The sequence below is a fragment of the Brachypodium distachyon genome, chromosome 2 (assembly GCF_000005505.3).
Source record: "Brachypodium distachyon strain Bd21 chromosome 2, Brachypodium_distachyon_v3.0, whole genome shotgun sequence".
Classification (NCBI taxonomy): domain Eukaryota; kingdom Viridiplantae; phylum Streptophyta; class Magnoliopsida; order Poales; family Poaceae; genus Brachypodium; species Brachypodium distachyon.
Window position 1 is genome coordinate 15795010 of NC_016132.3, and position 12357 is coordinate 15807366.

At 42.0% G+C, this 12357-nt stretch overlaps 1 protein-coding gene across 1 annotated transcript; it reads left to right on the forward strand.

Annotated features, from left to right (window-relative positions):
• Positions 1 to 7595: 7595 nt before the first annotated feature.
• Positions 7596 to 11060, forward strand: LOC100826217. The gene is made up of 3 exons (XM_010234839.1): positions 7596 to 9880; positions 10116 to 10206; positions 10302 to 11060. Exons 1-3 carry the CDS (start codon positions 7596 to 7598, stop codon positions 11058 to 11060), a joined length of 3135 nt encoding a protein of 1044 aa, XP_010233141.1.
• The last annotated feature ends 1297 nt before the right edge of the window (positions 11061 to 12357 follow it).

The following is a 12357-nucleotide window of genomic DNA, read 5'->3' on the forward strand; positions in this document are numbered from 1 at the left end:
CGGGATCGGGAATTGTGGCCGGGGGGATCGGTCGACGGCGGCGGCTAGCTAGCTCGTCGGCTGCAGCTTGGGGTTTCTCTAGCTAGGGTAGGTGGGTAGGTAGGTCTCGGTAGTGTCGACTGATCCCGATCCTACAGTCTGGATCACTATCTAGCTTGTGTCCTTTTCTCGCTCGTACAAACCCTAAACCGTAGGTCGACGGACCCAAGAGGCCCCGACACAGGCCCGGGTGCTATGGGGCTAGCTATGGGCCCTATAGTGCACATGGCCGGAATAAAATTAAATGGAGTTCGATCTACTTGTGATAATGTAAAGCACTAGCGCTGCTTAACATGAAATAGGTCGTCATTTGAGAGACATGGGCGCGCGATATAATAACCGGCTTTATTAGTGTGAATAGAAATTTAGGGGAGATATATAGGTCATGCATAGAAGTTGAGCTCGAACTTACGTACGTATTCCCATTTTTCTAACACGGAGGGGATGCAAATCCGAGGGGCAAGGGCATCTCCAAGGAAGCCCCCAAATCCTCTTCATTTGTCCAAACCTGTCCATATGGAGGTACATGAGCAAAATACACAACCCAATGAGAACCCTCATTTGTCCAAAAGTGGTTCACACTCCCAATTTCTTTCTCAAATTTGAGAAGAGTATGAGGAGTCCCAATTTGTGCAAAACTCATCCAAATCTTGTCCACTTGTCTTCTTTGCCCACATGTCAAAGACTCATGAAGAGATAAATGGGTCACAAACCAAACAACAGGAAGAACGCTTCGGTATCGGTCTAGATTGGAGCGAAACTCAAATTTTGGTTGTATTTGTAGAAATTCGAACTAGAATTTCAATGGTTAATTTAGCCAATAGGAAGGAAACTCAAATCGGTGCACCGAAAGAAAAAATCCGAGACCCACAAATTGGATGACTTAGAAACAGAAACTTACATACAAAGGTGAGGTCCATTATTCTTGCGATCGAGGTCATCTGGCAGATGATCACATATATAACAAGGTAGTAGTAAGTCTATCTCCCCCATATGAGGGTCAGATCAATACAACCATCAAAGCATCGTGGAACAGATATTAGGATTTCAATCCCATCTTTCTACAATTTAGATTTATTTTAGGATTGAGGTAATAACGATGGCGGTGCTTGAACTTGTCACGCATGTGCAAACTGATGCATCAAGTTTAAAATTGGTTATTTCGGGTGCTTAAACTTGGCACGCGGGTACATTTTGGTTCAAACGGGTCAAACAGGACCAGACCAAGGGCACGTGGAATGCCATGTAGCCAAAGAGCACACTCCAGCCGCACGGGATTTTTCGTTTAAGCCTTTTGTGGAATTGGTACATCTAGTTCGATCAGTTTCATTGAAAGGTAGGGAGGAGAAATGAATCGAAATCCCGGAACAGAATTCCCATCCGTCGGCCCTCTCCCGAATTCTCAATCCCTCGCACCGTTGATCTCGCCGGCCGCCGGCCATCGCTATGGCATCACGTGCAGCTCCATACACCACCTGAAGTACGGACCCCTCCCACTGATCAAGTGCATTAGCTGCCGGTTCCGCGTGGTGGAGAGGTACACGTATGGAACGCCGGTGAAGAAAATGCGTGATTTCGTCAAGTTCAGCAATGGCGATGTAAGATATCTTTTTTTTTCTCATCAATTCTGCTACTTCTCCTTCGGATTTGTGGTTCGGTAGCCGTCCATATACACGTTGTCGCCTCACCTCGAACACCAACACACACGAAGGGGCAAGGACTTTGTTATGCATAGATAAAAAGTTAGTAGGGCCTAAATGCAAAGTTACCCTCCCGACCGAACATCCTGTGCGGCTAGCGTGTGCTCTTTGCCTACGTGGCACGCCACGTGGCCTTGGTCTGGCCCGGTTTGACCCTTTTGAACCAAAATGCACCCACGTGCCAAGTTTGATGACTCGAATGAACCAATTTTTCACTTGATGCACCAGTTTGCACATGGCTTCCAAGTTCATGCACCGCCAACATTATTTCCTCTTTAGGATTTAATGGATGATTTTCTTTCAGTGATAGGTATCGTGAGCCGGCTCAGTTTCTTGGAGCTGCTCGTATGGGTAGGTGTTGTGTTCATATATAGGTTGAGTGTATTTGTGAGCCGTCTACGTACGTGCTTTGCTTTTCTCAAAAAATAAATAATCAAATTCGACTAGTTTTAGGGCCTGGGAATGAAATCCGACTTGAGATATATATGGGCCCATGGCCCCATATATAGGACCCGTGCCTATACATGTCGTACGTACATACGTGGTATGAACGCGACAAGCAAGAACGAAGAACGAAGAAAAAATCATAGCACAAGGACACACGGATTTAACGTGGAAAACCCTCTCAAACAACGAGAGGGAAAAACCACGGGCGCCAGCCAGCGAAAACTTCACTATATGGGGAGTGTTTACAACGCCCGGGAGATTTCACGAACTCAACTCGTGCAAACTCTGCCCAAAACGGCGGCTTACAAGAGGTATATATATTAGGAGCATTAGGGCAAGTCAGATCCGTAACAGTCACACCGGAAATTCTGGTTGGAGGTCGGAAGTTTCGCATATTCTTGAATATCCGGAAGTTCCGCAGCAAGTTCCGCAATTTCCCGAAAAGTAATAGAGAGCATCCGGAGGTTCGGCCGGAAGTTGGGCCGGAAATTGGGCCAGAACTTCCGGCCACAGCAATTTGGATCACATCCAACAAACTCCACCTTGAGACAAATTCCTCTTTATAGCAAATTTTTCCTTGTAGCATGAACAACAACAACTCCTGAAACAAAGAAAACACTTTCGGCGCCAACAGCCACTCGGGGCTAAACAGTTATACCAACTAAGCTTGAGCATAGCTCAAACTTAGCAATAGAAACAGGCTTTGTCATCATATCAGTAGGATTAGCATGAGTGCTGATCTTGCATACCTTCAATTTACCTTGTGCAACAACGTCGCGAACAAAATGGTACTTGACATCAATGTGCTTGGTTCTCTCATGGAGCATCTGATCCTTAGTAAGGTAAATAGCACTTTGACTGTCACGAAACAGGTTAATGCAAGAAACATCTTGACAAAGCTCAGTATATAAACCCTTCAACCAAACAGATTCTTTGCAAGCTTCAGCAATAGCCATATATTCTGCTTCAGTTGTAGATTGAGCAACAACTGGTTGCAGTGTTGCCTTCCAACTCACAGCACATCCACCTACCGTGAACACATAACCTGTGAGGGATCTCCTCTTATCCAAGTCGGCAGCAAAATCTGAATCCACATAGCCAGCGAGTCCCTCATTAGTCTTGTCAAACTTCAAGCAAGCATTGGATGTGCCACGGAGGTACCTGAAAATCCACTGAACAGCTTTCCAATGTTCTTTACCGGGATTAGCCATGTAACGACTGATCAAACTCATAGCATATCATAAATCAAGACGTGAACAAACCATGACATACATCAAGGAACCAACAGCACTAGAATAGTGAACTCGTGACATGTACTCAATATCTTCATCAGAAGTAGGACATTGCAACGCTGACAACTTGAAATGAGAAGCAATAGGAGTACTAATACACTTTGCATCATGCATATTAAAACGGTGAAGTACTTTCTCAATGTAACTTTGCTGACTAAGAAAAAGCAACCTAGATTTTCTGTCCCTTTTAATTTCCATACCTAGGATTTTCTTAGCAACACCAAGATTCTTCATCTCAAATTCACTACTTAGTTGTGCCTTCAAAGTAGTGATTACTTTCATTCTCTTGGCAGCAATTAACATATCATCAACATATAACAGCAAGTATATAGGTGATTCATCAACAAATTTAATGTAGACACAACTGTCATACTGAGATCTACTAAAGCCACGTGAGATTTTAAATGAATCAAACCTTTTATACCACTGTGTAGAAGATTGTTTCAAACCATAAAGGGACTTCTTCAACTTATAAACAAACTCCTCTTTACCAGCAACTATGAATCCTTCAGGTTGGTCAATGTATATTTCCTCCTCAAGCTCTCCATGCAAAAATGCAGTCTTCACATCTAACTACTCAAGCTCAAGATCATGCATAGCAACAATACCAAAGAAAGTACGGATGGAACTATGCTTTACCACTGGAGATAACACATCATTGTAATCAATACCTAGTATTTGACTGAAACCTTTTGCCACTAACCTTGCCTTAAACCTCATATGCTCATTAGGAGACAAACCCTCCTTTCTCTTGAAAATCCATTTGCAGCGAACAACCTTCTTTTGTCTAGGCAAGGGCACAACATCACATGTGCCATTCTTCTCAAGAGATTGCATCTCCTCTTGCATGGCAGACAATCACTTCACACGGTCGCCGGAAATAACTGCTTCATTATATGTGGCTGGTTCACTATCATGCTCCACCTGTTCTGCACAACTCAAAGCATAATAAACAAGATCACACTCTTCAAGTAAACATGGGCGAGGACCTTTATTTCTCTTCAGACGGTCAGCTGCAATAGACCGTGTGGGTTGCTGCAAAACAGGTTGTGAGGGTGGAACAATATCATCATTGTTATCATCATTGTTTCCATCATCATTACCATGATCAACCTGAGCATCATCGTTGTCAACAATTTCATCAACGTGTTCCACCTGCACTTTAAGTCTCTCCTCTTCAATGCGAGAGGCATCAGTAGACAAAGTATCATGATGCATAATTTTTTCATTAAAAACAACATTCCTGCTCAGCAAAATCTTTTTAGTTTCAAGATTCCGCAACCTGAAAGCTTTAACTCCAGAACCATAGCCAAGAAAAATGCACTTAACAGCTCTAGGCTCTAGCTTTCCATTATCAACGTGAGCATAAGCGGTGCAACCGAAAACTCTCAACTATGAATAATCAGCAGGTTTACCAGACCATACCTCAATGGGAGTTTTCTTGTCAAGTGGAATAGAAGGTGACCTGTCTATGAGGTAGCATACGGTGGAAGCTGCCTCAGCCCAAAAACGTCTGCCCAAACCTGCATTGGACAGCATGCAACAGGCCCTTGATATGATGGTTCTATTCATGTGTTCAGTCACGCCATTTTGCTGTGGAGTACGGGCAACCGTGTAGTGCCTAACAACACCATCGTTGCTGAAAACTCCTCGAACTCATCAGAAACAAATTCACCACCATTATCAGTACGCAAAATTTTTACCTTCCTTTCAGTTTGCTATTCTACCATAGCTTTTCACTTCTTAAAAGCACCAAAAACATCAGACTTGTGTTTTAGAAAATAAGGCCAAACTTTTCTTGATTAGCACCACCAATAAAAGTCTTACGGGAGGGTCCCCAAACATCAGCATGCACATAATCTAATATGCCTTTGGTGGTATAAACGAAAGAAATGAACTTAACCCTTTTGTGCTTACCATAAACGCAGTGCTCACAAAACTCAAGCTTACTCAAGTTGCAACCATCGATGAGCTCTCTCTTGACCAACTCTGTCATCCCATGTTCACTCATATGCCCAAGACGCATATGCCACATATTCGTTTTTGCACAATCATCAGAATCATTAGGTGTAACGGCAGCAGCAAAACCAAGCAAAGTGCTACCTCTAAGAACATATAATTTGGCAGAATTCATATCACCTATCATGTTAATGAGAGAATCTCTAGATACCTTCAGAAGTCTACGCCCACCGGCGTACTTGTACCCGTCACAGTCCATGGTACTGAGTGAGATCAAATTTCTTGCCATACTTGGTATGTGTTTCACCTCTTTCAACGTGCGTGTCATGCCATCAGGCACTACAAGAGAAACCGTATTTCATGACAAAAATCCTCTTGACACTTGGCTTTACCGTCATAGAAATAGAGAATAGGTGACGCTCTGGACATGGCGTCTAATTAGTCAAGTGGGGCCCACACGACATGTGACGTTATTGGACAAACTGTCGTACTTATGTTTGCGCTGACCGTCATAGTTTATCTTGGCCAGGGCTGAGAATGCAGTGTGTATTTAGGTGACGGTTTTGGTCTAATGCATGACAGTATCGGCCTGGTCGTTGATCTTAACGATCTTTTGACCAAATCAATCCCGTCTTTGATCACCAAATTGTTCTCGTCTTCAATTACCTCTCTCCCACATCCTGCTGTCCAAGAGAAATCCCTTTCTCCTGTCTCGTACAGATCCAGCTACCGGGGGAGGGGAACTGGTGAAGGGCGTGGCGAGGGGAGGACCTCGGCTGTGCGCGGCGAGGTGGGGAGGCGTGGCCCTCGGCTGTGCTCGGCGGGGCGGGGCCGCGGGGAGGCCCTTGGCTGCACTCGGCGGGGCAGCGCTGCAGTGAGAGGAGGCGACGGTCGGCTGCACGCAGCGGGGCGAGGAAAGGAGGCCAGGCTTGGCTGGAAGCGGAGGGGAGGGTTGTGCGCGGAGAAAGAAGCAAGGTGAAAGGGGCTGCTGTGAGGGGGCACGGCGACCATGTGCGTCAGAGCTCCATTCATAAGTGTGTGTGTGTACACCACACATTCATAAATTTCTGAATGAAATTGGCAGCACTGGTCAATTCGGTAGATAAGTTTGATTGTCTTTGTGTTCTTATAGGAATTTGGCTCTCCTCTGTTCTTGACTAGAAATTTTTCTTTTTATTCCTGAAGAGCAACTGTAGTTTACAGTATACAATTGAGCTGTACGTTAATAAAAAGGATACACACTGCAATGGTCAAACATGTAAAATTCTTAACATTTTCTTGTAACTAGTTGGAATCTAGCTACTGTTCATGTGGATAATGGCACAGGAGCTCCCTATCATCATTACTCTTGATGTTTTTCCTTACTACCTTCTGTTGTGTTACTTAAAAAATCCTGGCAAACATTTACCTGCAAAGAAAGCCAACAGAAAGATAAGATATAAATAAATTAACTGGGAATAAATTCTAGTGATAAATTAATAGCAATTTAAGTTGCATGACAAGATACATATACAAAGACTAAATATTGTGCCCACCATGCAAGATATAATTTGGAACAGGTCATTCGATTCATGACCCATGATTAATTGATATATTTCTTGTATTTGCACGGAAATGTGGTTTATGCCTTGCCCAATTTTTGTAGTTAAGCTCTTCAAATTGAGACATGCATACATGTGCTATGAACTTTTAGAAAAATATTGTTGCCTATTACCCAGGTGTCAAGTTGTTATATTTATATCAATCACTTACAATAAATATTCGTATCAATCACTTGAAGAAAAATGGAAGTATAATTGCCTTAAAACAATAACTAAGGAGCAGTAAAGTGTGTAGCTTTTAGTTGATTCTCTGATGCTTATTTCAGCTTCTACAAGTTGATTCTTTAGATGAAAGAACATATTTGTTTTATGTTTGTAACAGCTAGGTAAACTGTCCCTTATTAATTCTGTGATATTTCTTAATGTAGATAATGGATAGAAGTTGGATACATGGGAAAAAGTTCAGCACACCATACCTAAACGGTGTTGACCAGTTTATGTCATGCGTTCAGCAACACTTCAACAAAACTGATGACATATTGTGCCCATGCCGTCACTGCCTCAATCTAGAAAGCCTCAGCCAATCGGAGGTGAGGGAACGCATACTCTGTAATGGTATGGACAGCAGATACACAAGGTGGGTCCATCATGGGGAAGAGTTGACTGATGATGAAGGTCATAATTTTGAGGATGCTGGATATCAATCAGATGATGATGGATACGATCAAGGAAATCGTGATGATGTTTCAAATTTGTTAGATGACCTGTACAGATCTGGAAGGCAAGCTGATGGTCAGCCTAACCTATTTGCAAATCTGATGGAAGAAGCAAAGAAAGAGCTTTATGATGGATGCACAAACTTCACTCGGTTGTCATTCATTATCAAGCTTCTCCATGTGAAGTCCTACAACCGGGTAACAAATGCAGCATTTGATGGGTTCCTTAAGCTGTTCAATCTGGCATGTCCTAATGGAAATTTGGTGCCAAAATCATACAGTGAAGCTAAGAGTGTGCTTCGTGATGTTGGACTGGATTATGAGATAATCCATGTTTGCAAGTATGAGTGTGAATTATTTTGGGGGGAATATGCAAATCACGATCATTGTCCAACTTGTGGGACATCAAGATGGAAAGACACGCATGGTAAGAAGAAAGTTCCTCAGAAGGTGCTCCGATACTTTCCTATTATTCCAAGGCTTCAAAGGTTCTTCGCGTCAAAGTTTCTTGCAGAAATGGCTATGTGGCATAAGGTGAAGAGGGTTGTTGATAAAGATGTTATGAGGCATCCGGCCGACGGTGAAGCTTGGAAAGGATTTGACAGTGAGTATGGTTGGTTTGCTAGAGATCCACGCAACTTGAAGCTAGGTATTGCCACAGATGGGTTCAACCCTTTTGGAATGGGTAGTTCATACAGGATGTGGCCTGTTTTTGTGATTCCATACAATTTCCCTCCTTGGATGTGTATGGACCAATCCAATTTCATGATGGCTTTGCTTATTCCTGGAAGAAAATCACCTGGAAAAGATTTTCATGTTTACATGAAGCCACTGATGGCAGATATGAAGAAGCTTTGGGAAGGTGTAGACACGTTTGATGCGTTGACAGGAAAAAGATTTCCTCTCCATGCTGCAATTCTTTGGTCCATCCATCACTATCCAGGACTTGCCACTATATCAGGGCGTAGCACAAAAGGGTTTTATGCTTGTGTGCATTGCGATGAGAACCCTTGCTCGCAGTCATTGAGAAACAAAATTGGATATGTTGGGCATCGAAGGTTCCTTCCCACTAACCATCATTTTAGGACAAGCAAACTTTTCAATGGGAAGGCTGAGAGAAGAGGGCCACCTAGGAAATTCACAATTGAAGAAGTGATGGAGAAGTTAGGGAAAGTTGAAGACTACAAACCTGGGAAGCATCCAGATTTTAAGAAGCGAAAACGCGCAGAGAAAGGTACACCAAACTGGAGTCAAAAAGTGAGCTTTTATGACCTGCCATATTGGTCAAAACTCAAGTTACCACACAACCTTGATGTAATGCACATTGAGAAGAATATATGTGATAATATCCTTGGTACCCTTCTTGAGATTGATAAAAAATCGAAGGATACCACAAATGCTAGGAAAGATTTGGAAGATTTGCGAATAAGGAAAAAGTTGCACATGAGAACAGATGGAAAGGGAGGATTTGAGAAGCCACCTGCTTGCTACACGCTGAGTAAGGAAAATAAGAAGAAGTTGTGTCAGTTTTTGGTCAATGTGAAATTTCCAGATGGGTATGCTGCTAACCTAGCAAGATGTGTGGATCTTGATGCATGTAAAGTACATGATTTAAAGACCCATGACTGCCATATACTGCTGCAGCGTGTCCTACCAGCTGGGCTTAGAGGGCTTGTGAGACAAGACATCTATGAAGCTATTACTGAACTGGGGAATTTTTTTAAACAGTTGTGCTCCAAAACTCTTAGGCTTGATGTATTGCATCGATTGAAAGATAAAATTCCACTCATCCTTTGCAAGCTTGAGAAGATTTTTCCCCCTGCTTTCTTTGATGTTATGGTTCATCTAGCAGTTCACCTACCCGACGAGGCAATTCAAAGGGGCCCTGTCCATTATGGCTGGATGTACCCGGTGGAGCGTAGACTTGGTTACCTAAAGGGAACGGTGAGAAACAAAGCAAGACTGGAAGGGTCAATTGCAGAGACCTACGTCGTGGACGAATGCATGATCTATTGCTCCAGATTTTTGAATGATGATGTAGAAACAAGATTTAACAAAGATGAAAGGAACAGGGATGGGAAGAGAGTTGTTGATCCTGCTGAATTACCAGTTTTTTCAGTTGCTGCAAAAGCCTTTGGGGCTTGCAGACTCAAATATTTTGAAAAGGAATATGAAAAAATGGTATGGTATGTTATTGACAACTGTACCGAAGCACAGAAGTATGTTAAGTAAGTTCCTTTTTCCATCTTGCACAGAAGTATGTCCGTTTGGTAGCTCAGTTTTTTTTAAGTATTACGGTTGCTAAATTTACATAATTCGAAACAAAAGCTGCGACTGCTAAACGCCCCTGGTTTTTGTCAATACTGCAAAATACCGTAGCATTCGTAAATGATATGTAATTTTCTTTGTGTGTTTTTGTAGTGTTTGCCGAGAAGAACTACTAGGCAGGGGTGTCAATAACATTGACGAGACGGTTGAGAAGGAGTTCCTCGCTGGTTTCGGAAGCATGTATGTTATTTTTTGCATGAAGCAATTATTCTAAATTATTAACTTGTGCATAAGTAACACGGTACCATTTTGGAACAGATTGAAAAATTATATTCTCAGGGAGATCCGGAGGTTTCTGATGATTTACACTCACTTGCGTTTGGACTAGACAAGCGTGTGCTTGTCCACTCTGCCTGCAATGTCAATGGTGTGAGGTTCCATACTGTGGATCGTGAGAAAAACAGAAGAACTCAAAATTCTGGCATCCTAACCATTGCACCGGATCATAATGGTGTAGAGAAGGAGTACTACGGTGTGCTAAAGCAGGTTCTTGAGTTGCAGTACCTGAAAAACAAGCATGGCGATAGATCGGTATTTCTGTTCCGGTGTGATTGGTTTGATCTTGATACAAAGAAAAATGGCTTGAGAGATGATGGCTATTTTAAAAGTGTTAATACCTCTGCATCTGCACTGAAGTACAAGAATGACCCATTCATTTTGGCAAGCCAAGCAAAAACAGTGTTTTACATGGATGACACTAGGTTTGGTAAAAGTTGGAAAGTGTTGCAGACGTACACACTTAGACATGTCTATGATGTTCTCGAAAGCGAAAATGGCGAAGATATTGATCAAGGGAACCAAGATGCATATCAGGAAGACAACTCCTCATCAAATTTTATTGTGCAGGATGTCGAAGGAGAAGTAAATGACGAACAACGATCTGATCCTGATGATGAAGCTGCAAGTGATGCTGATGGTCAAACAATGGATGATGTAGGGGCTACTGAGCATGAAGAAATCAGCAGCAGTGATGATGATGAAGCTGCTGGTGATGGTGAGGAAGCAAACAATTCAGAGCATGAAAGTGATGATGACTAGGGATTAGTTATCTACATCGAACAATTCGATCTTTGTAGTGATTGTAAGCCATATGACGTTTAAATGATGAATTGTTGTCTGCTGGATTTTTCCAAGCATTCTCTTTCTCTTTTCAGATTCCTACAAAAGTAAATTTGGGGCAATTGTTGACATATTTTCTCAACACAATACTAGGCTAGTATCTTAGGAAATTTTCAGTAAACTGATTTCAGTAAAGTTTCAGTTTCAGTACAACATAAGGTTCAAGTGAAATTTGTAACAGCATATGTACAACTTTCAGTTTTAGGAAACTAAAGTTAGTAGGTTGATAGATTTTGGTAAAGTTTCAGTTTTAGTTTCTTGAACTGAACTGCTTTACTTTACTAAAGTTTCTGAATATAAATTAAAAGGCACTATTGCAGTTTCATCTAGTTGAGATGTGTACAAGAGAAGCTAAGAGCTCCTGTGATGGTTGTTGTCGGCTCAGCTCCTCCTGCACATGAACTGAACTGAATATTACAGGCTTTGCTTAGGTTCCTATTGGAGGATGTTACAGGCTTATTGATATTCCTATGAGCAATTGCTTCAACCTTGGCATAAATAATATTTCTATCAATGTGATTCACAAAGAAGACGAGGAGGACGCAGGGGGCTTGTGACCTGCGGCTGCCCTTGGCATCGTAGGTGCTGACGTCGCCGGGGAAGGAGAAGCTGATGCGGGACCGCGATGCAGTAAAATAAAATTGAAAACTTGTCCATGAGTAAGCACAGGGGGTCGAACCAGTAACCTCAGTTCAATGGGCGAGACGAGATAGCGTGTTGTACCGTTGGGCTGTAAACATTTTGTTGTCAAAGTAAGGGAACGCCAGATTTTACCTCTTTACCGGAGCAAAAGAGAACTAAACATAGTGCACACTTTTTGTAATGAATATTTATCTAAGATGACTTAATTTTTTTTGTGTGAATTAAACAACATATTAGAGATGATTCCCAATTCTAATACTTTTATGATCTCATTTGCTACTTTCTATGTTAAGAAAGCATTTTTCATCAAAGAAAATAGAATCGACCCAAATATGGTCAGAAGGATCTTTTTTTTTGCACCAGGTCGCAATATAGGTCCAAACGATTTTTAAAAGGTTTGGTTGTATATTGTCTTGTAATGGATCCTTACTGAATGTTCTTAGATACCATAGCCAGCCTGTGATGTTTGTAATGAATATTTATCCAACATGATTCAGACTTTTCTGTGTGAACTAAACAACATATTAGAGATGATTTCCAATTCCAAGACTTCTCTGATCTCATTTGCTACTCT

Bases quoted from the DNA above. Each gene is read 5' to 3' on its own strand.
- LOC100826217 (XM_010234839.1), top strand. From the start codon at position 7,596: ATGGACAGCAGATACACAAGGTGGGTCCATCATGGGGAAGAGTTGACT. The intron at 9,881-10,115 runs GTATGTTATTGA...GTGTTTTTGTAG, and splicing joins GAATATGAAAAAATGGTATG to TGTTTGCCGAGAAGAACTAC. The intron at 10,207-10,301 runs GTTATTTTTTGC...TTATATTCTCAG, and splicing joins CTGGTTTCGGAAGCATGTAT to GGAGATCCGGAGGTTTCTGA.